Raw genomic sequence first — 27,230 nt, forward strand, 5'->3', positions numbered from 1 at the left:
GCTTAGTGCATACAAAGCCTATTGCTGCATATGTCTGATCTTAAACTAATCCTTCAGCAAAGGGAATGTTTTTGAGATGGGAAGTCTAATGAGAAAAATACTGTGAAACTAGAGGACATACAAAGAATGTGCTGTGACTGATACAAATTCTGGCCTGTTTTTTTTCAAATTAGCTTAGCTGTATTTTATTCAGACTAACACATCCTCCATCCTTCCTCAGGCCTGTTTACTCAGCTGGATGCCCACAGGGTCCAATTTTCCCTCCAATTGCCCTTGCACGCTAATATAATTGTGGTTCATATGGGTAATTGGTCAGCCTACAGCAGTGTTTGCATGCATTTGTTCATCTGCACTACCTGGCAGCCTCTTAAAATTAATTTATAGACTCAAAGTACTGTTGAATACTTTGTTTCACTCAGTTTATAAAAGGACAAAACACATCAAGAAATACTTCCAGGAGCTTTAGGCATTAAAAATACTGCAGTGTGCACATTAAAATTATTTTTATGGGCAAGTGGGAATAGATCCACACATCAAAAAGAAGGCACACACTCACATAAGTCAGTTGTATCTAATTTGTAAATACTAAACTAAATAAATTTCATAGCAGAGATCAACCAGATTTGAAATTACTATGTGGAGAAAAGAGGCCCATTGAAATTTCAGACAAGAGAAACTGAAATTGTTGGCAGCAGGCAAGAACAGCTTTTTCTGGAATACACAGAGAACACAGAATTTCACAGGTCGGTTTTACGTTGCTGTGGAAGGATCAGTACAGAAGTGATTTTTATTACTGTTATTACCAGAATCCGGTTCTTGGGTTGAAACAAAAGACTCAAGTCCTGTGCCACAAACCGTCATCATGTAGTTTCTGCTCCCTTATTCATGAAGTGCCACAATTCAGCTATTTTAATCATTTCCTTGCAGGCACAACCACTGGCTTTTTTTCTTTGGCTCACTATTCTTGCAGTGGATCTTCCCAGGTGTCTAAAATCTTCCCTTTACTTGTTCTACAGATGAGACTTCTGCTCACACCATACCCAGCAGCTTCTCTTTGATTCCTCTGTGCTACATTTTTCTGTGGCCACTAATACTTCTGCACTTCTTTTTATGTGTCTAAACCCAGTATCTCATTTGAGAGAGACCAAAATGTGTGAAACCTCTCTGCATCAAAATCTGACATAAATTCACATGTACACAAAACAGAAGAGTTGCTGATTCAGATCTATTTAACCCTCTCAAAAAGTGTTCCAAGAATGATTATGAATGAAGTAATATATTGTATAAAAACATACAAGCTAAAGACTACTACAAAAAAAAAAAAAAATCCCTATTTTTGCAATTTGAAAAATGGCAATTTATGTAACTTGTAGTTTATACCTACAGCAGGGAGTGCTTCTCTGGTAGGGATTATGGAGAACTGCGAACTGTCTTGGCATAAATACGCCAGAAGATGCTTGGGTCTCCTGTGCTTGTACCCCTGATCAGCAAGGTTCAGAGATTTCATTGGTTTTTACTTTACGTTAACAGGAGCAGAAAGAAAAAAAAAACAGAAGCTGGGAGGAGGGTTAATGCATCATTATAGCTGTATACACATAATTTTTTAGGCAAGAAATTTAGCTAATACTGTTACTGGTGGTGTTATACCAATAGATACTTCTAACAGAGAAAGCTTTCAGTGCTTCCACCAACACTCATTTGTTCTCTTAAAAACAAACAACAAAGCTCAGGTAACAAGCACCTCACTAACTATTCAGTGATTTTTGACAGTTGAGTTTTCCAAATGATCATTTGGGATTACAGCTTAATCTTGCCACAATAAAAAATACTGAGTAATGAGAGTTATATGTAAAAGAATTAGGAGAATCTAAAAATAGATTTGGAAAATATTAGCAAAGTATTTACACAACTTTAAACCAATGTAAATGAAATCCAGAGAAGAAAAAGAAATGCTGATTTTTTATTTAAAAATAAGATTTCTAAAAAATACAGTACATAAGCAATCTCAATAGGAATGAAAAAATAATCTATAATCAATCCGAAAAAACCAGAAATTCTACATGAATAAAATAAAGAAAGGGAAATAAAAGACAATACAGCCTTTCTCAGCTGGACAAGTCTTGCACTTTTAGATTCGATTAAAAGAATACCACAGTAAGTTTCCCTGTTTTGATATTATTCAGCCATTCACCTCACACATTACCCATTCAGGCATAACCAGTGTTAGATCTTCTAATTTTCAACAAGTCCAGTACAAACATTATTCAGCATTGTTTGAAAACAGTCAAGACCAAACAAGAACAAATTACTAAAACTCAATCACATACCCATGTGTGAACTACAAAATTCAGAATGCTAATTTACAAAAATCAGTATTATTTTGCTACATGGCACTTAGATTGAAGCTATTAAGGAGAGAGAGTGATAATTTTCTATCTATAAACTACACTGTGATCTACAGTATATCAGTCTTGGGAATGTGCATAGAAATACGTACTCACCCAGAAACGCACATAAATTAGAATTTAAGTTACATATTTTCTAACTCAAAAAGCATGTGTTCTACTGTAAATCTGAATTATTTTTACAGTTACACAGTTGATACTTAGATGGCCCTTGTTGCAGCAACTGACTTTAATCACTCCACTGTAGTTTGGCAAGACACAAGATGACATTGAGCAATTTCAGCAGAAGTGAAGTCCTAGGCCTAATGCAGCTCGCAGATACAAGTACTTCGATGAATCCTGAAGTTCAAATGCTGAGCCACTGAGAAAGTAGTACAAAAATCTTTTGAAGAACAATGCTTTCTGAAGTATTCAGTCACAAAGTACGTCGCATAAGTACAGATACTGTATATAATAATAATAGTGACTCTTCCCAAAAGTAATCCCTAGCATCACTCGCTATCACTCAGATGGTTTTGAAGTCCTGATACTTTGACTAATTTAGAATTATATTCAACTTACTAGTGTAAGAGAAATAATTAAATTTATCTTTGCCAAGGCAGGAGACAACTCCCAGTATATTTTCTACACTCCTAACTATTAAAACTATTAACCTTAAAAACCACACATATAAAACAGTCAACGTGAAAACAAGGTGCCTGACTCACTGTATGATAGTAACAACGGTAATTATATTTTGATATAAACAGCATACCAAGCAGGAATTTGCCACATTTCATCTGTTTTAAATAACTTTAAACAGCACTGAAATCATCCTTTGTAATGCCTATGTATTTTCAAGTAAGTACATTCACTTAATCAAAGATTTTTAATAATTTGTACAGATATTTCTAGCATTGTATTGTACATATAAAATTTCCTAACGCCTGTAAAGCAGAAGATTGCATCTATATCTCAATTACCATACCAACATCATTAGTTGTTTTTTCCTGAACATGATAATGTGAATGTGAATCCTGAATTAACCTGAATGTGAATGACAACGTGATTTGTCATGACATCCCACTTGGTGTTTTATTAACCATGTGTCTATGAAGCAACGAATGAAAATAATCAGGAATATCTGAAGAACAGCTCACAACATAGATCTTAAAACAGTTATAAAGACTGATCCATAGGAGATTAGACTTATTCTTAAAATTCCAAGTATGTGAGAATTCAAGTCTCACAAGTGGACCTATTTGAAAAAGTTATTTTTTGACACAAAAGCCATGGATCTCCAGCTGCTAAATGCACCTGTGGCAGCACCAGACCACTGCACATACTGGCTTAGGTCAGGAGATACTGACATGGGCAACAACAAAGTAAAAACAACCATAAACAAAATTTACTAAAATTTTGAAAACAATTATATACTAAATAATGCTTAAGGTTACAAAAAGCTCCAGCTGTGCCTTATTACAGCAAAAAAGGCAGCACTTGTTCAAAACCCAAAAAGAGGTGTGACAACTTCTTTTGGCATATTTCAGTGTACAGAATCTGTAAGAGATTTCAAATCTCTTAAGCAATTGACTGCTTGCTCTCAACCCAAACCCAAAGGGAACCAGAGAATCTGCTTATCAAAAATTACATATATATTTTTAAAATCAAACCAATACTCCGTATCTCCACACTTTCCCAGGCTACTCTAGCACAGCGTCTACTCTGTCCAAGACAATATGAACATGACTGCAGGTAGGACCACTTTGTGCTGCTCTGTGCTTAGTGAGAAGACAGAAAAAGAGCCATCAAAGCTGAAAGTGAGCAGAGGAATGAACAGAACTCATTCAAGGTAGTAACTTTGCCATGGTAGAGAATTCATGACAACAGAATTGATTTTGTCCAGGTAAATGAGATTCAAGTACAGCCAAGAAAGGGCTGAGGTCTTACATAAATCACAATGGTAATTGCTCACAAGCAGAATTTCTTCCTAGGTCAAGGAAATGCTTCTTGAAAACTTTCTCATTTCCACTCTGTATTGACCCTTCCTACTATGTAGACATATTACTGAAATACTGAGTGCAAACAGCAAATACTTTGGACAAAAGATCCAGAGCTGAAGAAGTCATTATCATCCTGATTTTATGGAAGACACTACCTGCAGCTTCAACCTCTGATTTTTTAAAAATTACCAACTGAGGAAATTTTTAAATCTAACTCCCTCTTTTTCAAACATGAAAATTCATCATGTTATTAATGCCAAGAATCAACTACTCAGCAGGAAAAATAAGTTAGCCAAACTTAAGCAAGTCATCTGCTTAAAACAAAGTGCAAAGTAAGCTTCTAGAGACCCGGGACATCTTGTTTCAAAGGTCCTTCAAGGACTCACACTAGTTAGCACACCACAAAATCTAAGGGCCATCTCAAAGGGTGATAAAAAGAGCCTTCTACCTCTTGACCTGACCACTAACCTGATGCAGTTGGAAGACAGTAAGTTGAGACGTATCAGGACTTGAAAAAGCACACCATGAGCCCACTACTCATTCAACCTAGTTAAGACCTAACAGCTACACAGTGGCTATCAGGTACAACTAAGAGCAATTTATACTGAGGGCAGAAAAGAAAAATACTTTCAGAGGGAAATGGTCTGACTGAGAAGGGACAGGCCCTGACAAGCGTATACATTGGGCTTGTGCTACGTACATACAGACCCGTCTAAGATTATTTTTATGGGCCCTGCTGGACAGCTACAATGCTCAGTCAGATCACTTCATTAGATTCAAACCTTTGCCCACAGACCTTAACGTCAGATAAGAGATTTTGCGGCTAAACAAAAACTAGTAATTTCTTGAAGCGCAAAAAACAGAACAGCACCTTTGTCTTCTGACAGTTAATTTTCAATTGGTTGCAAGACTATGAATAAAAGTGTATTTCTTATACACAGTGCTAAAAAAAAAATCTATTTATTATGCTTACACACATAACACAACTGTAGAAGTACAGGACTGAATGAGAAGTCCTAGGTGGTACTCATTAAGATCCACACTGTTTTATGTAACTCTTATTCTTCAGAAAGTAACTTAGTTTTTATTTTAGGAATAGTTTAGAAGTGCTAATACAGTATTATTGATAGGAATATATGCAGAATAAGCAACAATTTTTGTCCAGAAAGATCAAGACTCCACCATACAAAGAAAACACTTTTACGGAATGCATTGATATTTCCAGCTGGGATATTGAGAAGAGCCAATCAGTAGCATTTGTCTGGTGATACAGTTGTTCCAACAAAGCTACATTGGCTTCTTATTTCTCAAAATTGAGTGCACAGTGAAGACAAAGTTAAATATATAATATCTAATGAATAATAAATACATGGCCAAGTTAAATAATACAGCTAAGTGACAACATCCTCAAATATGTGACAGAAACACTGCTCTAAGTGATGTACTGCTGGCAAGAAGTCTGGCCAAATACAGTAAAGAATGCATTACAAAAAAAGTGTTTTATGTTAACTAACAATTTCAGGTTACCAGAAAACTCATCTCATTATCATGTTTCATCTGAATGCAAAGTTGACTTGAAAAAGATTCTCTTTCACAGTACTGCAGAAATCCTGTCTTTGCCACCTACATTCCTTATATTGGCATACAATGACCTGCTATAGCACAAAACAAAGCATGAATTCATAACTTTTGAAAAGTATCATTTACTGAATAAAACTGGACAACTGTAAGATGAACAGTGAAAGACATTATATAATGACAGCATGTATATTTAACTGCGTAATGCCTGCTCTTTGCAATCTCACTTCATTTGGTAAACTTTGGCAATGAATCAAAACAATTCTTTTGGCCCCATTTCCAGCTTCTCTCTGCTTTTATGAATCTTCCCTTAATGTTAGCCCACCTCAGATTCAAAACAAAGAGGAATCTGCCTAGTTCAAAATCTATCCTACCACTCAGTTCTTAGACAGTTTCTTACTCATGAATACTCCTCAAGACTGAAAATGACTGCGTATCTGAACTACTCTACCAGCTGTTTAATGGAACCTGTCCTTCAAACCAACAAATCAGAGGATAGGTTGGTAAACATTATTTAATGCAGAATCTTTTATTTTAGACAACAAGATTTTTCAAATGAAATCTCAAATCTCTGATATTATAAGAAGATAGCAAGGTAGCATTCTTCAGTCCTACCAGGAGCTACCCCATACTGCAAATAAACCAGTTATTTTCAAATGTTTTCAGATTGTTTTTCATTAGTACTTTGACTTCTCTTTGTACTCCTCAGGAAATCAAATATTGTCAAGTTCATAGCTAGTATCCACCGTGCTCAGTAAAGCATGTGTAGTTCTGATGTTATATTAGGATGAAATTCATTAATACCGGCTATAATAGTTTTTTAAATGAATAACAATGACAAGCACTAATTAGTCTTAGGAATGCAGTTTCTACTGAAATAAAAAATCATGAAGGAGAGCTGGAGGGAAAGAAGTGGTATTTCAAAGTAAAGGTTCAAAGGATTTCAAGGATTTCAAGGTTTAAAAGATTTCCATTAGACCATAAAAGTCTACCCCATCTTTTCCTGCTGGAACAACTCTTTCTGAGAATTTGTTTCAGAAACATTACTCTAATAAACTAGTAACATGACAGGGTCACTGGCTAAAATTTTTTTAAAAAATTTGATTATATTTGTAGAGGCCTCTCATTCAAAGAATAAAGCTCGAGTGCCTCCTAAAAAATGATGCGTCTCCAAATTCTCCCTTCTCTCCTCCGCGTACTCAGAAATGGGATACAAAATAAAGTAGCTGCCTTAATCATATTACATATTGATTCCTAATGTTAAGCATGAATGATAGACTGAGAAAAAACACATTTACCCAAAAAAGTCCAGCAATATGAAAACATTTGCGAAACTGTGAAATCACCATTTTCACTTGGGCATCGGGCAAGATTTTCGTGTACATCATCTGCTTAAACATATACCTGGCGCTTCGGCCTCAAGTGCCTCCTTTTGCTCCTTCAAGTAAGCACCTTAGAATTTACAGATTTTTAATGGACTGCTTGGAAGGTGGGGTCGCGCGGCTCGGCGGGTTTCCGAGACACACCTGGCGCGCCGCACGCCGCACGCCTACCTGCGGCAGGCCCGAAGCCGGCCCCGCTCCCCTACGGCGCACTCAGGCGCGCCCGCCCCGAGCAGCCAGCCCCGCGCCCGCCACGCGCGCGCCCGCGCCCGCGCCCGCCCGCGCCGCAAGCGCGCCATTCTTGCTGCCGGCACCTGCTGCGTCACCGCCGGGCGGGCGGGCGCCGGCGGTCGCTGCGCCAAGAGGGCCGACAGGGGGCGCCTGGAGAGCGAGGCCGCGCGCGCCGGCGCCGCCCAGCCGCCCACAGCGGTGCGCATGCGCGGAGCGGGCGTGGGCGGCGGTAGCTCCTGCGGTCCGCAGCACAGGCAGGGCATGCGTCACCAGCACCTGCGCCGTGGCAGCTTTGGTTTCGACGTTCGCTGCCTTCTTTTGTTTGAGGGTGCTGGGCTACAGCACCCGGCAACGACATTAGGGCCGCTTGCGCATTTTTATCCCCACAAAGCAGGCAAAATTCGACGGTTCCATTACTTCACTGTATATCATGTACAAAAATTAAATGCACTGTTTATAACTAAGGTTCGAGCAGATTCCGTATTTCAGATTTGGTTCTCCATGCATGGTTAAATTAACTGAAACAACAATACTAGAAAACAAAAATTATATGCCCCCACAGTGACTGTATCAAGAATAGTTAAATTCTTGATCCTCTTTCTTAATAAGCTTCAGAACTACGTGATATGCTAACTATGCTAATTGATCAGCATGAAAAACTTCAAAAAAACCTACTATGTTTTCCTCGTGAAACAAGATTTAAATATTGGCACATAAACTAAAATGGCTATTATTCCCCTATGTGTTTCACAGAGACTGTAATAGTGGAATCCCTTAAAAAAAGAATACAGCCATTACTTTATAATGTATATGCACATTCTTTTTAACCTCAAGCACTGCTCCAGCCCTTCCATCCACTTTCCTCAAGCTTTCTTTTGTTTAAATATCGCTGTCAATAACCATCTTAAAGAAAGTCTAAACTCACGTCTAAAAATGCCATGAAAAAAATCATTGAACATTAGGTTTGGAATCTAAATGAAGAAAATATTGCATCTACTCTTAAAAGGAGAGGGAACGTAAAGTTGGTTCAAACTTCGGAAGTTTACAAAAGTTTAAAATTCAAGTGATTTTTAAGATGCACCTTTTGGAACTTTCAAGGGATCATCAAAATCTGTTAATTCAATAAAAGGACACCCAATGTTGGCAGTGACTGTGTTAAGATTTAAAAAGAGCTGATCTAAAAATTCATTATCAATACCACTCATGCCAAATCTAGACCTTCTTTTTGAATGAACTGTTCACAAACAATTCCTCTCTCCAAACACAGCCTACTATAGTTCATCCTGATTTTGTGCCTTTTATTATCCTGTTGCATGGCTGTCGTTTAAGGTGGATCCTGCTCCTGTTAGACCAGACAACAAACACAGTAAGAAGCATAACTGAAAACACTGACGCTGTGAATTTGTCATAAAAATTCACACAACTTGCAAAGATCACAGACATCTCATGCTATTTGTATAGATACAAAGGGCTATATAAATTACATGTTTTTTCCAGATACAGCAAAGCTGAGCCAGTACTTTGGGAACCGTTGTCATTTTACCAGATGTAATCTTAAGGATGCTTTCTGTGGTTAACTACTTCCATACTTAAAGGGCCCGCAACAAGCTATCCTACATCAACATAGTACTATTAAATCAGTTAATATACTTTACTATACATGTTAGTAGCAAATATCTGTGTTTACATATAAATATTTTAAAATATTTTCACATATATTTCCCATATACAAACACCTAGACCGATTCCAGCTAATCATGACTAAACAAAAGTAAATATAAAATTTATAACTTTATTGACAATATACTCTTCTTTATGGTACATTATGCTAACTAACTAAATCTTTATTTTTAAAAAGTAATCTTTCTAGTATTTGCACCATACAACTTCTTTATTGAATTACTGCAAAGAAATCCTTGGGATATAGGCAAAACATGCTTTCTACTTGCATATTTTACCCTGGAACATTTTATCACTTTTGTTGACATAAAGACATGAATATTTTTCACTAAGATCATATTTGTGCAGAAAGATAACTGTAAGACATAAAATCTCTACACAAACACATACATCTACGTGTATTTGTAAAAACCCCTCTGGGAAAGGTTTAGGAAGAAGTCTGCCTCTGTTTTACATGTTACCTGTTATAGTGCAGTGCTGCAGGATTACTATTGCATATCATAAATAAGTGGTAGTACCAGGGAATTTTAAACACATGTACCAGACAAAGGACACAAATATTATCTAGACAGACCTACTGAAAAAAAAAAAATTAAAAAAAAATCAAGGCAGAATAAGACACTTAGTGGGAAAGCTAACAATCAATGTAAACTTCAGTGCTTCCTACCAAAAAAAAAAAAAAAAAAAAGGCAAAAGAGCCAGTATCAAACAAATAGAGTAAGACTGCATTCCAGTCATTTGGTTTTAGTATTAACCTCAAAGACAAAATAAATCCCTTTGGAAAGCTAATATGAAAGTAAATATGCCTAAAGTTAAACATGCAACTTGTATTAATCTCAGAACAGAATCAAGACCACTATTAAAAGAAAGCCTGGGGCACATTATGATGCCTATGATTGGTGGGAGGATTTTAATTGACTTGAAGACTGTCATAGTCCTATTATCATAAAACCTGTAACACACTTCCAGCATTGAGGACCCATCTGTGCCCACCATCCATCTGTTCAGACGTGATTGGCAAAGTGGTAGGGAACTCGCAGTGGTTGCCTCTGCCTGAAAGGAACAAACCACAGGATCTTCCAGCGAGTGCCAAAAACTTCTGAGAAGGTCTGCTGCCATGGCTTTCGGGGCCTCGATCTACAGAAGACAGCATTATTAGCGAAAGACAGCACGCCCATGGTGCACTTCAGTCAGCTAGAACAATGCAGGTTGGCTGGGGATCCATTACTGGACTCTGATGAATTGCGTCCCAGCATCACAAATACAGCTTTTCTTTCATTACGGCACGCAGCTGAGACTTAACTTTGGAGAACAGAAACTATCTCTGTCGTCAATCAACTGAAGGCAACTTTTGAAGCAGAGGAGAACCTCAGAATCAATGAAATGTATGGCAAGACATAGCAGAAAGTGCCTTTTGATCTGTACTTTTGAAAGAAAATATATTTCCACTGGCTTTGGAAAGAATGGGAACTATGTGAGGCTACTTTGTGTACAACCAGTATTAAAAGATTAGTGAGCTGCTGCAAGAGATAGGAAGCACAAGGCATAGTCCCATGCAAAATAATCCTAACAGTGCCTTCAGTTCCTTTTCTCTCTCACACAGTTAAAAAAAGCAGCTACTCCTTTAGCTTTTCAGCAAATAAATGTAGAAATTCTACAGTACTTACATGTCTTCACAACAGTTTGACATTTTTTCTATACTTGTAGTGTCCTGTTGAAGAAAAGAAAACAAAGTGAAAAAGTACTTATTTACATTCCTGACTGCTAAAATGTCGTTACAAAAGCAACTAAATAAAGCAGGAAATCAATTCTTAGTGTACACTGCTTTGGCATTAGTCCGGTAGGTTACCTGTTACTCACACACCATTTTAGTTTTAAACAGCTGTGAGATTATACGCGCAAATTTACTCTGTCTGTTAAATGATTTTTACAAACATGAGGTGAAACTATGCTGTGTAGTTTTACTATGATGGCACATACCACAGAATTTCAACAAAAACTTACAGCATTATCACAGCTAAAATTAATTCAGATATTACAATTAATTCACGGGACAATTAGAAGTAATATGTGTAAAGTACACTCTTGCCATGCTTTTCACAAGCACCCATTCCAGACTTGGAGTAGTCCACTGAGATAACCACAGGAAAATTTAGTAAAATGCAGCCATTAACAGATGTAGTATTTTGAAAAGCAGGCGCTATTAAGAAGTTTTAAAATCGCTGTCTTCATGAGTATTGTAATGCAAACAGCACCACTGGGCATATACCATCAGTTTCCATAGTCTCTACAGGTAAATAACAAATATGAAAATTACTCTCTTAAAATGTAACAAAAACTAAATAATGTGCAGAGTGAAGGCACCCCTGCAGCTAACAGTAAATTAAATTCATACTTCACTTTTCTGAACGTGGTTAATGAGTCACAAAGTTTTATAATTAACAAATCAATTTAAGATTAGCTCATCCCCAAATAAAACTTTGAAAACTACCAACAACAGTACTTTCTTCTCACGTTTGCACTATATATTTATCAAAAAAGCTTGCTTAGTATCACTTTAACTCCAGCAGCATTAGTGTTTTCAATGCACATTCATAGTTCATTATGTCCCAAAATCACTCATGAAGTCCAAAATACAATAATTGAAATATTTCTCATGGTTCCATCTCCTTTTCATGGCAGCTTGCTGTTTCCCTTTACCGTTCACTGATTTAGGCATGCACATAATGCACCTGTCAGATTACACTAGTGTTTGAATGAAACCGAGAGCTAGTCTCTATTGTCCCAGCCATAGAGAGACACAAGGGCTGTGGTTTAATTAGGCTGCGACTTCATTGTCATCTGGAAACACTACCTAGCAATAAAACCATACTGTGTTCTTTGATTGTTCCTGCCATCAGTGCATCCAATTCAGTGCAGGCACTGCTGGGATTTCTGCCACCATCTTTCATAAAGCTTTGAAGGGGAAGGGTGGAATGTGAGTGGGGAATAATGTACAGGAAGCTGCTTCCCTGCTTCACCAGACACACGGGTGGCCTCAACTCCCCTTGCCAAGTTTTCTCCTAAATCCGCTTCCCAGCTCTGATGAGTTTTGGAACAGGATCCTTTACCACATGCTAAATGGCAAAAATCTTAATTCTGCCCACGACCTACCCAGCCGAATTCCAGACGCCCTATGGCAGAGGAGAGGAGGCCCCTTCTGTGCACCACCAGCCCAGTGGGATGCGCAAGCTCTTCCCTGTTTGTGCAGAGGAGGCATGCCCACAGCAGACTACACAAACCATTCTGGCCCCGTCGTCAGGTGGATTTGAACACCCGCTCAATGGTGAGAGAGGACAGGACTGGCGGCAGCAGACTGTAAATACTGTCTGTTGTTTTGATTGCCACAGATAAACCACTTGTCCTCTCCACCTTATGGGCCTGTCCAGCGTATTCCCCCTCACCTGCCACGGGTGAAGGGAAGCATTGCAAGACGCAAGCCATTCTCCTTGTTCGGGCAGGACCTGACTGCACGGCCAAGGGACATTCTGCTTCCTTGGGCTGGCCGTTTGTCCAACTCTTGTCAGAACAAACACCACCTTTTCTGACCACAGAAAATCACACACAGCTTTCTGAATTAAAAAGGACTAAATAAACACACACATTACTTCCATGACATTCCAGTGAGGTTTTAACAGCATTTTCATGAGATGCTGTAGCTCCTTCCGGCAACTGCAAAAATATTTCAGCTCTAGGAATTATCCTCTGGTCACATCAAAGCTGTCTACCTGATAGTACAAACCAGTATTGGTATGTTTGAAAGCAATGATTGCTAATGATTTTTTGCAGAACAGTAACATGCTAGTCCAGACTATAATTGCACAGATTTATGCTATCATTTCGCAAAAGGAGCCTTGAAACAGCTTTGGGTGCAGAAGTAACATAACAAAAGAATACCTTAAATATGGCTTTTTGCTATGTTTCTGCACATTGTTTATTCATGAATACATTTGTACCGCTCCCTAAAATACTGTATTTGAGATTTTGGGACAAATTCCCAGGTTGGGAACTGGGGGTTGTATTTCTTTTTAATTGTTACCATGGCATGTTATCAAGACCTGAAAGATGCTCATTGGGGTCTGCCTCTCTCAAAAATGTAACCCATTAAATTAATGAACTAAGTGAAAGCACCAAAACAGGAACTGACTGTTCTGTCAGGAACTGACAGAAAATGACTGTAAGAAAAGACCGTCAAGCTTCCACACTTTTAAAACATACTAAGGATTTTAGTTGGATAGGGAGTCAAAGGAAATCCTCCCCTCCTTCCTTCCTTCTTCCATTAAAATGCCAACATCTACTGTAGAATACTTTTGCTTTACAATAAAGGAACTGGGACTGAGCAGTGAATCCTTTGCTTCTGGGATACTTTTTCAGAACTAAAAAAACTTCATAGCCACATTTTAAAAGCTGTGAACTAGGGCTGGAGGGAATGGGAGCAAACATCTCTCTCTGAAGTTTAGCTGCTTAACAAGTGCTGGTGACTGAACTTAAGAAACCAAATTCCCCTCACAGCTTCCCTCCCCCAACACTACTGCCAAACAGCTGGGGTCATTTGAAATGTACTTTCATTTGAGAGTGAACCAATTTACCTTTTCACATGAAAGTGAAACTTCACAGCACCCCAGGAAACTCAGCAGCCCCTCTGGAGAGAGGAGAGGAAGGAAAGGGAGAGGGACACAGTTGAGTTTTGGCCTAATATTTAAGGCTTTCTTCTCAGACAAATGAATATTTCTTCTTTTGGAGGCAAAAGGACCAGAATAACCACTATTCTTCTGAATGACAAGGTGTTCTGTTTGTTAACACATCTCACGAATGGCTTTCAACCAGAATATCATCTGTTTTAATTATGCATTTGATGTATATCAAGGTTTTGCTACATTAGTATTAGTGCATTCAGCCTAAGAGGCTTTGGCTGTCTGCATCTATTACCAGCTTGGATTACTATTAATACAAATAGAACTCTGCTAAGATTTCCCCCCACCCCCACACCCAACTCACAGCTAATGCTGATGTTAAAATCTTTTGGAGAATTGGTACTCATCCAAAAGTTGAAAATAACTTGGTGTGAGCAAACATGACATATCTATTGAGTCTAGTAATCTCTATCTCCAAAAATCCTGTAAAATTTACAATTGCATACAAGATGAAATTGAATAACCCACAGCTGATTAATTTCACACGATGGGTCATCTGGACCCCCAAAGTCATCATCCAGATTGGAAACAGCTATTGTTTCTGCACCTGGTTATTCAGAGACACATACCCACTGATAAGCATCTTAAAGCAACTAGGGAAAAAATCATACCTTAGTGAGAAAGGCAAAAGAAATTAGAGGACATAAACACAACAATGATTAACAACGTATCACTTCAAAACAAAAGGAAAAGGGTTAGGGTTCAAATTCTGCTGAGGGCAAGAGGAATGGTGTTTTTTGCTTTGAGGACTTACTACAAGTCTGCAAAAGCAGTGTGTCTACTCTAAGTGACGTAAGCTACTGCCACAGCTAAGACTGTTACGAGAGGAATGGAGAGACACATGTAAGAGCACTGACTGAAGTCTGCAGACCAACTTAAGATTCATTTGCAAATGAATGCACCTGTGTTAGCTACTAAGCGGAGTATATCTTTCACATCTATATTTTTAATTAGCATAACCAACTGCCTGAAAAAACAGTTTCTTTAAAAAGATCACATGCACTGTTTAACAAACTGTGCTATAGGATGGGATTCATCATGAAGTAATTTATCATGGAAGAAGCACGTGGAAATCATATTTTCCTTTACTGATTCGTGTTTTCCAAAGGAGAAGCTGTAATTTGTAACTCACAGGACTAACTCCAAAGCACGCAGCCACAATCTCTGGTTCAATTTTTCATCTGTGTTTGCTTAAAGTGATGTGTAATCAACACAGCTCTATTCCATACTTGCAATAGAAGAATGTAAGCATTGTGCCATGCTTTTTTAATACAGTATTTTCAAATACTCAGTATATAAGAATCAACAGGAAATTATGATAAAGCAGAAAGAAAAAAAACAAACAAAACTTGCAAGCCTTCCTGGATTTGCAGCCATTGCTGCTATCCAAAAGTGCAAGACAACATGTCCTCTGCCTGAACAACACATTTTTTCATTCCTTCTACCTAACATCCTTTCATTGTGTGTATGTGAATGACAGGTGAGCAGCTGAAGAATATCGAATACTGAATCTCTCATAGAACGAATACTCCATATTTCAGAAACTTTCCTTTTTTGCATCAATTACATTTTGGGTTGACATTTGGCCACTTTTTAGTATTGTTTTCTTAATCTAGACTTCTCACATAAGATAATATGATTAATTTTATGAATTCCAATTAGGTTCAGCCTGAAAATTACCACTTCAGTTTTAACTTTAAATCCCTAAAGCAGACAATTGTGTGCAAAACAAAAAATGAAGCAACACTGTATCTCGGGAATACTCCTACACTCCTCTATGCTCTGATGAATTTAGTTAAATAGATTTCCAATGTATTTGTCAGATATTAGAAAATGATTCAATGAAAAAGGAACATCTGATAACAGATTAGGAACACATCTACAAGGAAGATGATAGAAATAGATCTCTCTTCTTCAGTCAAAATCCATGGTGTGTTAGGTGCAGGTAGCTGCATGACAGGAAGACACATGACAAAACCTATTATTTTTCTTGACACTTACCAATACCTTAAGACAAAACTATTAAGAAAAAAATGCTCAGGAAGGCTAGCTGTTGTCCTTCCTCACACTGAAGCCATTTTAATGGTCTGATGTCTAAATTTGACAAGCAACTTGTAAACAGAACGTCATTTATGACATTTACAATGTCCCCAGAACACTCAAACATTATTATAGTTACTTATTTTCAATTGGCTAAACTTACTTCCTTTACTATTTAGAAAAATAACTGAGTTGTAAAAGGACTTCTTCCTTGAGTGAGGAACAGGGGATATTTCTGGCATGATATTTTTGACTCTCTGCACAGTATAAAATCTCTTTGACTAAATTTTCTAACCCTTTTCATTAATAATATTGTAAATAATTAATTTCAATAAAAGTACTCCCACTTCATGTAAAACCATGTAGTGATCTAAATAAAACAGATGAGATAATTTGCCACTTGGCATGTCTTACACTTGAATTTATTCTTACATTTTGAACAGCTCATGAAAAAGTTTTTTTAAAATAAACTAAAATTTTATTTTGATGGTAAATAGGTGTTTAAGACTGTCAGGATACATTCATTAAAAACATTAAACCAACTGCTTCTCTATTTGAGAAAAATAAGGTAAACATACAAAAGACTTTACACAGTTAACCAAATCCCATTCACAGACCAGGACATCACTAATTCCTGACAATTTAATTTATAGGATTTTATGCAGTCTTCTAATAGGAGATTTTCCTATAGGTGGATTAAAAGTAGAGACAGTAAAAGGGGAAGGGATAAGAATAATAAGGAAGATACAGACAATGTTAACATGAATTTATTTTCTGTTACATCTCTAATTTCAAATTACTATTTGGGTTTATACTTTACCTTTTGCTCTGCTCTCCCTGTACAATTACTTTACATCTTACACTTTATTATAGCCAGGTAAAGAACACATTTGCCTGGGATTCCTAATTTCCCCTTCCAATCCTAATTTCTTCTGTGCTAAACTTAATTATGAGGATTAATAGTTCCTTGATTACACTTCTGCCATGTTTGAATAAACAGGAAAAGCCCTCAGTATTTCACTAATCAAAACAGTATTTAATAGATTATCTGATTAAAGATATGATTACAAATATTTCTAATTATAAGATACTTCTTTTTAAAGACAAAAAGCATTTTAGCACAACTACACCACTTGTGCACTTTATATTAAAACAGCAATGGATCCACACTATGAAATAGGCAAAGAATTAAAAAGCCTTTGGTTTTACTAATAGAATAACTGCAGTTACCTTTTCATTATTTTGCATTTCAAACTTTGTAAAAATTTGTCTGACTTACTGATTACACAAGGAATGTAAAATTTTTCACTGGCATTTTTATTGTTTGCATTTCATTTTTGCATTATACTCTTAAATGAAATGGTATTGCTAAAGAGAATTAACTGCTTGAAAATACTCTTTTTGGATAAATATATCAGAAAATTAATTTGTGTAACTTCCATCTTTTTCCAATTTCCTTAAACGGAAATCTTTGTCCTTTTGAGAAGAAGCACTGAGCAAAATGAATAATATTCCTTACTACATGCTACTGTAAATATCAGTCACACTAAGCAAAATAGTTAAAATATATGAAGTAGTAAGTTCAAGACATTCATGTGGAGATGGATCTGTTTACAAGAACAACAAAAACTAGCTAGTGAAATATATTTGCTACTTGAAGGTGAAAAGGAGAAACATTGCAACAATAATAAAATATAGCACTTAATAAATACGAACATTTTAAAATGCTTCTAAGGGGAGTAATTTATGTTGTAGGCATCACATTGTGCACCAGACAGACTGTTGAACAACAGCTGTTAAACTATTTTCCTTTCCATCCTCCTCAAAGCAAATAAAGGGAAATTTCCCTCTACCGCATCAACACAGTACTGATGCACCAGGATATTGGCATATCACTGTACACCATTCAAACAGTTAATTAACAGGAAACCCTGGTAGCATTAATTAAATTAATAAAGTCACTGTCCACTTAGTTTATGAGAATACATCCACTACCTTGCACAGAGACCACATGGTATCTACTAAATTTATAAAAGCCCATCCATTATATAGTTCTGCCCCAGAGAAACAAGTTAATTACTAAATAATTTTAATGAAAAGTTTTTCTCTGCAATACTAAGACGCAAAAATCACAGAAAATTGTATTTGATGGACTACAGTGGAAAAATGAAGAAAATTTCTTTAATTCTATATAAATAATTTGTTTGAACATATGGAAAAATGAAAACACAAACTGTTTAGTGTTTGAAATAAAAAACAATCAAAGGTAATCCTTTAAAATTAGGGTTCAGATTAGTCTCTGCAAAGGATGCTGTTTAACTGAAACATCTGGTAGCGTTACGTTGAGAGACAGGCCTTTTTTAACTTTGGAAATGAGATTAGTAGATCAGTTATTTGTAAGTGTCCAAGTAATTTCTAATTATTTTATCTGGGTCACAGTTAATCCGCTTTTACAGGGCTCCCACAATGACATCAGAGGATCACTGCTGAACTGATTATCCTGTTACCTTCCACCATCCATGGGAAGACGGGATTTTCCTTTTGTACAGAGGAAGAGAAAGAAGTAGCTGATTGCTTCAGACAGGTGGCAGCCAACAAAATAAAGAACACCACAGATCTTGAGAGGAAGAAAATCTCACATATGCGAAAGGTAGCAGCCTTAAAAAAGGTCAGCAAATTGAATACTTAGTAGTGTCTGGTGCAATTTAAAACCTCGCCAGATATGAACAAGTATCAAAATAATCAGACAAGCTACTGTTTTAAAAAAACATGCCATATTATTTATTACTTGACAGTAATGCCTTGTAGATCAAACACAACCGATGTCAGAATCTTACTGTATAAAAACTGGTTTTTAACATCATTTAACTGTCACAGTGATGGGAAAGACGTACAGAAGTACTTTCTTAAAGCAAAAATGGAACACAAGCGAGAAAAATGCAAATACCAGGGCTGGTCTTGTCCTAATACACACATCAGCATCCTGACAGTTCCACCTTTTTAAAAGAGCCTGAATTACAGCTCTTTACTGCCTATAATCATAAATTAGAAGCAATCTGTAGTTGATAAAAAAGACATTTTTTTTTTCCTAGGTGAATTTATGCCTTTTTATATGAATAAATGAATAAATAGGCTAGTTATGCCTTTTTTAGGAAAACAAGCGTCTTTTACATATAAAAATATCAAATAATAGTGGGCTTTTAAAAAACACATCAAGAAAATATGTCTTGAGAAAGTAAGCAAGTTTCTGGATACCATTTGATTTAGCTTCCAATTAAATTTTATTATTTGATATGAGGATAACTACAGAGAAAAACTAATAGGAAATAAAACCTAGTAACACAGATATGTGCTCTTCAAGATTTTCTGCTAGGTTAAGTGCAAAATAATCTTTTCTAGATAAACTTTGCATTTGCCATTGCAATACAATGCCATTAAGAGGTATAGGCAGTAGTCGCAGAAAACAGTATATATTTTGGATGTTTTTTGTGGAAAATTTAAAAACTTTCTGAAATGGAACTATCTATCTCAAGTAAAATGATAATTTATCTGTAAATAGTATTTTTACTACTTATGACAAACCACCAAATAAAACCTCACCTCTCTACCTTCACAGAGTTTGAAAGTGTCTATACTAGAGCTTTGTTCTAATCCTGTAGTGGTTGATGCAAAAGAGGAATAATTGCTTGCGGGACTAGAAGCAGCTATAAGTAGTCTAAAGTAAGGGGTACCAGTTCTCAGTAGGAGAACATTTAGTTTTTCTAGGATGCAACTCACAAAAATCTTTTTACCTTTTTTTTTTAAACTTACTGTTTTATGCTAAGATTGCTTTTACTTCTCAAGCAAAGTCATTAAAAACCATCATGCTGCCTGGAAATGTACGAATACAAGCTCATTTCCAGTTAACGAATATAAAATTAAAATTTGCACTACAAGCAATGACAGGGAATAGAGGACTGGAAAAGCAAGCACCAAGCATGGAAGATAAGCAGGCCTTCAATATAAATGCACGGTCATTTTGGAAATTACATCAGACAGTGCTTTCTTCATGGGTGAAACTGGTTTCTTCTTTCCGCTTCCCTAGAAACATGAAAATTATATGACTAATTGTTATGCTGAGATTTTAAAGAGTATCTTCTTAGGATCCTAGAGTTCCTAAATTAGGATCTTAAATTTCTCCCTATTTCAAAGACTTCTGAATTAGAGAAAATTTATTAGAGAGAACTTGGATACCTCTATTTCCAAAGTATCCAAATAAAAGTTCCCCAAGAGCAATCTCAGACACATGCTAGAAGAAGGCTAAGAGAGCTTGGGGAAAGCAATCAGAGAAGAAGGATGAAAAGAGCCATGTGCCCCTTCTGCTAGAAGTGTGTTTCACATATGCTGGTTTCTAGGGAGAAAGCACTAATCCCGTATACAGAGGCCACCTCAGCTGCTCCCCTCTTCGTCAGAACAATTCATGTCAAAAGTTCCTCTAAGGACAGTTTTTGCCAACCAGCTGTTCTCCTCTCATTGTAGGAAGTCACCTCCCTTGCTCTTTGGCTTCCTGGACCTCCAGACGAGATATGAACAGCCTTGTGCTAATGATACCCTAACAGTGATACCACGATAAGAGAGGTGGCGAACCTACTCAGAAATTACCGCATGTTAGGTAACTTGGTCTATTAATCACCTTCTCAAGCAGTACAACCTTAAGAACATTGTCTGTGTAACAGCTAAATTTGAGTACACATTACAAAGTTTTCATTTTTACCAGAGAGCACATTTTTTCCAAGCATCTTAGTATCTGTTGAACACACATGAAACAGGGTAACATCAGATTACATGCATTTTTTTCTTAAAGAATTTTTACATAATGGATCTACTGTTATAAGCAATGAGAGTTATGCAATGATAGGCACAGAAGATCAGTCAACTGCACACCACTGAATTTTGGAAGGTGCCAGCACACACAGCAGAGTATTTCACCTGCACTTCCTACTGTGCTTCTTTGCTTTCCTGTTTTAGCTACTGACCTGTTCCAGAGAAACATGCTGGAGTATATCAGATATATCCTTTCCATTATATGTCCAGCTGGACAACATTTTTTGACCTGAAAAGAATTATTAAAGAGGAGAAAATGCCAGTATTTCCCCTTAAAATCCTACGAAAAACTTCTGCTCATTCTTATGGCCTGTCAAGCTATCACTTAGCTCAACTCTAGTAAAGAACAACTCTGCTTCTAAAATTGGAGTATACAAAGGTCACTTAATGCAAATTAATTCCATACATTCGACTTTATCTATCTTGCTGCAGTGGGTGAACTTGCTTGACCATTCTTATATAATTTTCCAGAAATCAACCCGAGTTTGCTACAAAAGGGTCAAAGCTCGATAAATCTTGAGTTTTTCTTTCCAAAAATACAATTTTGGCAGCATTTGAAATATAGAATCATAGAATGCTTTGGGTTGGAAGGGACCTTTAGAGGTCATCTAGCCCAAGCCCCCTGCAGTGAGCAGGGACAGCTTTAACTACATCAGGTTGCTCAGAGCCCCATCCAACCTGACCTGGAATGTTTCTAGCAATGGGACCTCCACTACCTCTCTGGGCAACCCTTTCCAGTGCTTCACCACCCTCATTGTAACAAATTTCTTCCTTATATCCAGTCTAAATATAGATAAATAACAGCGTTAAACCCCAACAAACCTGAACTTGCTGGACTCATTTAGCAACAGTATGTATCAAAGTTTAGACCACAGAGCTGCAATGCTGATTGTCTCTATTATTTAAAAATAACTTTTATCCAGGAGCTGTGGAACTAATCTTGGCTTGATGTCAAACTGCAAACACAGGCATGGAGCATGAACTAGGAAAATGTTTATTATCTGTTTTCCTGTAGAAGCACAAGAGCTCTATATTATAGAATTCTATATTCTATATAGCTTCCATATAGAATTCTATGATTCTGTAATTTAAAAGAAACTCAAACACTTGAAGGCATAGATACATACAGTTAAAGCATTCATGTTACATTAATTGCTCCACAGCTATTCTAGACAGCATTAATTTCAGTGATTGCTGAACCTGCCCAGAGATGTGTGCAAGAGAAGTGGGCAAGAGCATGGGCCTTTTGAAAAAGGTGAAGCAGATCCTCAGGTCTGCATTATTATGCTTCAACGATTGTGTTCTGCTGTTAAATTAATTTTGATCTGTACCTTATACTAAGTTAAGCTTAAGTTCATCATTAATTCATTACTTTAAATAGAGCTCATTTCAGATACAGTTGGCTTAGTTTATACAGGAAGGTTAGATGCTGAACAGTAACTCCAGCGCAGTACACAGTAGGAACATCACTGTCTCTTAGTGATGATGGTTCATTGCTTCTACAGGACTTGAATGTCTTCCATACTGCACTCAGCACTGAGAGTGGGTATACCCAGTTTCTTTGTTTCCCTATTCTATGCATCATAGGCATGTCTTTGAGGAACCTGCAGAGAAACTACTCACTACTCACCTGCTGCCCTCTCCTCTGCCTCTTCCATTGTTTACCCAAAGCTGTTAGTAAGTGCTTATGGAGGAAGCAAATCTCCACACTACAATGCTGACAATAGAAAACCCGTTTGTACAGAAAGATTTTCTAACACAACTTGCAGACTAAGCACAACCTCACCAAATGGATTTGGCTTTGTTCATTTGAAGTCTGACTAGTTGTTCCCAAGCAGATTTCCTCAAAATGACTGTATTGTTTATTCTTGCCAATTCTATACTCGTGAAGAAAGGAATGAAAAGGAAGAAGATGACTGTGCTGCTGGTATGGAAATGCTTTGAGCAGGGGACGGACCAGATGACCTACATTCTTCAATGAGTCAATGCAACAGCATCCACATGGTGTGAATGAATTAGTTTGGAGATCCCAGTAATGGATTTTGACTTCCCCAGCAATCCCAACCCAACAATCCCAAACCTACAAACTTGTCCCCATGAGCAAAGCACAACAGCCCCTCTGCTACAGGTAGGGTGCAGTGTCAGGCCCTCATGCAGAAGATGCGTACTTTCCAGCATCTGCCTCTCACAGTCCATCCACACCCGCAATTACTGTGGTGTGTTTGTTTCACAAAGTTTGGCAAAGAGGACAGAAGAGAGTATCCAGGCATACTGCAGCTCAGTGATCCACAGAATTATGATCTGAGCACATAAAAGGAGGATGGACTTGAAAATGCTATTAGCCCACATCTGTTCCAGGGCAGTGGCCAGCTCAGTAAGTGCAAGGGAGTATACTTCACAGTATATTATACAACTGACATAGAATAAAGGAGCTTTACAGCATCTTATAAGAGTTTGCAGTGGTGTTAGCAGCCTAACAGTGTTAATGCTCAGAACGGTGAAAGAACATACTGGGAATTCATGCCTGTTGCAGAGGCAGCCCAGTTGGTATCCTGTGTCAGAACAGAAATGTCCCAAGTTTCATGTGTATCTGACAGAATCAGGTTCAGTCTGAGAGTTTTTATTTCATGTATACTAATGGTATCTGTATGGATGCTGATGGCCACTGCCAAAATTTAGTTCAGCTTCTGGCAGCACAGAGAACAGAATGGAAGACTTAGGCTTTGTTCCTTGTTTTCCTCTGTATCATTTCTATGTTTTAGTGTAGTACCAATCACATGCCTTTTTGTTCCTTCTCATGTATCCATTTAATAGACTAAAAAGACATCCATATTTCGGCATCTGAACTCCAAGGCTCCCTGAGTTTCTGTCTCTCCCACTACTGGGAGTGATGGTGAGCAGAATTCCGGTGTCTGCACCACTTCAGCTAGATACCCAGCAATGCATAGTATTGGATTAGAAAAAAATCCCAACTCTAGAGGACGCAGACACAAAGGTTGGTTGCATGCCAGCATTTAAACAGGGAGATGAGAACCTGTCAGCAAGACACTAGAACAGAAATTAGGTACACAGCAAAGGGGCACGAAGGTAAATCTGTAGACCTGGGGGTTGACAGAAAGTACAGAAATCAGTCTGGTAGAGCAGCTGGAGGATGGAAAAAATAATACACAGAATAACTATAGTCTCACAAAGAGCAGAAGGCAGTAAATTTTTGTAAAGGTAATACAATAAAAACAATAAGCAGTAGTATTGTTTTATCTAACAGAAGGAAAAACTATACAGTAATTTTTGTCCTTTATTCCATACAAATGAATTACATAATACAGTTAGGAGGTTTTCCATTAGGCACCTACAAAGGTGAATACTGTATAAAACCTCATAATCCCAAAACAAAATCTCAGGCAGATCTCAATCAGTTGTGGTCACAAAGATGCTGTCATCTTGTACACTATTGTCTTTAAAAAAAGTTTTGCAGGCCAGATCATACACCGTTTCAGACATATACAGATCCAACTAACGTACTCTCTCTGTTCAGCACTGCAGTACTTCAAACACTTCCGTGGATTCTCAAGGTAACTTTGAAGAATTCACTGGCATTGACTAACTTCTAATGTACAGAACAGGATGTTACAGCAACAAAAGCTTGTTTCTGGTAGATATTTATTACATTACCAAATTCATTTAACTGGAAAATTTTTCAATGCAGAGGATTTTTTTTCTGTACCTTTAAATACAGAATATGCATTTGGACTGTAAATTGTACATGATTCCATTCCACACTTTAGTAACTGAAGAGATATGAACATAAGCATATTGAATAAAAGTACTTAACAAAAAGTCTGTGTTCTCAGAATGTATGATTTATCAGTGAGCCTCACTGTCACAAAGGATAAATGAGACCAGGGCACCTAAGAGTTTAAAATAAAAACAAAAATCAAACCCCACAAATACGTACTTTGCACACAGCACAATTCCAGGACAATGTATGGTTTTATTTTAGTAATACAAATCAGGAAATTGCCTTGATAGGTGAATTATTAGACACTTGTTTGTTAGAAGGCTTCTTAAGACTTCCTTGGAGACAAGAGTCTTGACAGAGCACATACCAAATAAGTGCCTCATAGTGTGTTTCTCTATTCTTCCCTTAAATGCAATTTGATTTTCTTTTATTAATTTTATTGAAAATAAAACTAATATATACTTCTAAAATTAGATACTTACAGTGAAAATACCCATTAGCTGAGAGTAAAAGAGTCCACTTATTCCACCTAATATTATTAGACCCATGAAGGTAGATATTCTTAGGAGAGCAAGTTCATGTCTAAATACAAAAACATCCTAGAACAAGACAGAAAGAAGAGAGAGACTTTAGCACTTACAAATTAAGTCTTTGAACCAAGTGGAAATACTAGGTAAGAGCTGTCCCCAAAGACTTACAGCTAAAGGCAAACACTGGATTTTTGAGCTACTTTGCAAATCATTGATACATTTATGTGCTAAAATTATAAACCAATGATCTTTTATATATACATGTGAATAGTTGGGGGGTTTTTGCCAGACTGTTGAAAAACCTCATTCAGGTATTTAAGGTTTGGGAATAGATTGAGCTCAAATGGGTTATTCCTGAATCTTCCATCTCAAACTGTGCCAGATTGCTACACACAAGCTCCAAAACATAAAAAAACTATTCTGTTAAACAGTTTGATTTGTAAGACTCCTGTATCTCGGCTCCCAGCCAATTTCATTTTAACATCTTTTGTAATAAAAATAACAACATTCCCAACTTGACTCTTGAAGATAGTACCTACAAAATCCAGGTATCTGTACTGGATTGGTCTCACTGTAATGTTGTCTATTATCCAATATAAATGTATCTTCATCTTTACATTTTGGCCTTAAGTGGATTATTATAACTTTGGATATGGGTCCACAACCAAATTGCCTCAGGGTACAGGAGAACATGAATTTACTGTATCAGCTGCTCTGGAAAGTCTGCTCTCACCCAGCAGAAAATATGAAAAGTGTAAGAGAGTTTTATAGATCTTTTTCAAAGGATAAACCACCTTATTTTTATCACAGGAAAACATTTGTACATGGCAGTTACTGTAGATATACTGCAAGTTCACACCCCATCTTACCCTTTGATAATGAGTTAACACACCCATTCTCTTATTTATAAGTTAAGATTATGTTCTCAAGGCTGTCTTTTGAATGTACACATCTGTTTTTCCACTTAGAAAAGCCAGATCACAGCAGGAAACTATTAAAACCTTTCAACTAAACTTTAAATTACAACCAGAACATAAAAGTGAACTGAACGAGAAACAAAAAAAACCTCACTGCTTTTGAACTTTACTTCTTTACGTTCAACCAGTAGAACTTAAGGAAGAAGAATTCTTACATGCAGGAATACTGGGTTTTAATTAAACAGAGAATAGTTAAAGCAAATTATATTTAGTAAAAAGTCGGATTTTAGATTTAAAGTATTTCCATGAAGGTTCAAAATATAAACCCAGGAAAAAAGTTTATACTGGCTACTAAAGCTGTGAAGAAAGTCAATATTTAATGAACAAGTAGGAATCACTAGTTAACCAGCTAAAACAAAAAGCAAACCCCATCAGTCTTTTCCAAACTGGTAAGCCAGCTCTTGTAAGTATTGGCCTTTCTTGCTGCTGTAGAAAACATATGCTTAATTTCCATTTTTTTTAAACTCTTCTTACTCAGTTAACAAGTTAATTCAAAGTTAAATCAACTCAAAATAAAAGTATTTATACTAATCTTTATTCCCCTTTCCACCAGCCCACCAAAGCTTTAAAGAAAAGCAGGGTAAGACACAAGTTCTAGTAACTGTAAAATTCTTTCTCTTCCTATTTTCATAGGTACGTTGTTTTATTATATCAGAAATGTTTTAACACAGTCAAACTCAACTTGACAGAAAATAGTGAAATGTAAGAGAAGAGCGTTGACAGTGAAGTCACATTCTGGGTCTAGCATCACACTCCCCCATTAGACAAAAGTTGGTAATACAGCTCCTAGCATCCCCCCAACACTCTAATTAGAAGAATTCCTTCTCTTGAGCATCATCTTCAGCAGGAAAAAGAGACATCACCCAACACATGACAACAGAAAATCCTAGTGTAAAGAAGGCATGTTGCATTTTGCATTTGGCCCTTTTAATCCATGTTAAAACTGGAGGTACAGAAAAAGAAAGACCTTCCATACTGAAGACCAACGAATACTACTCTGTCTTTGCTTCCTTCCTTCCTCCCTAAAAGATGAAAGCATCTACAGCAAAAGAATGGGGGTTGCTGAATTACTAGTGAGAAGAGGTGACAT

The 27,230-nt window shown here is 37.0% G+C and overlaps 1 protein-coding gene across 2 annotated transcripts in view; it reads right to left on the reverse strand.

Moving 5' to 3' along the window:
• Positions 1-10,262: 10,262 nt before the first annotated feature.
• Positions 10,263-27,230, reverse strand: part of ZDHHC21 (zDHHC palmitoyltransferase 21) — a 32,050-nt gene continuing 15,082 nt past the window's right edge. For both annotated transcript variants that reach the window (XM_075727038.1, XM_075727037.1), the window contains 3 exons: positions 25,116-25,232; positions 10,926-10,969; positions 10,263-10,395 (listed from right to left, as the gene is read on the reverse strand). In XM_075727038.1, coding sequence (XP_075583153.1) covers positions 10,263-10,395; positions 10,926-10,969; positions 25,116-25,232 — 294 coding nt within the window. The remainder of the gene's footprint in view (positions 10,396-10,925; positions 10,970-25,115; positions 25,233-27,230) is intronic.

Source organism: Pelecanus crispus, chromosome Z (genome assembly GCF_030463565.1).
Source record: "Pelecanus crispus isolate bPelCri1 chromosome Z, bPelCri1.pri, whole genome shotgun sequence".
Lineage (NCBI taxonomy): Eukaryota > Metazoa > Chordata > Aves > Pelecaniformes > Pelecanidae > Pelecanus > Pelecanus crispus.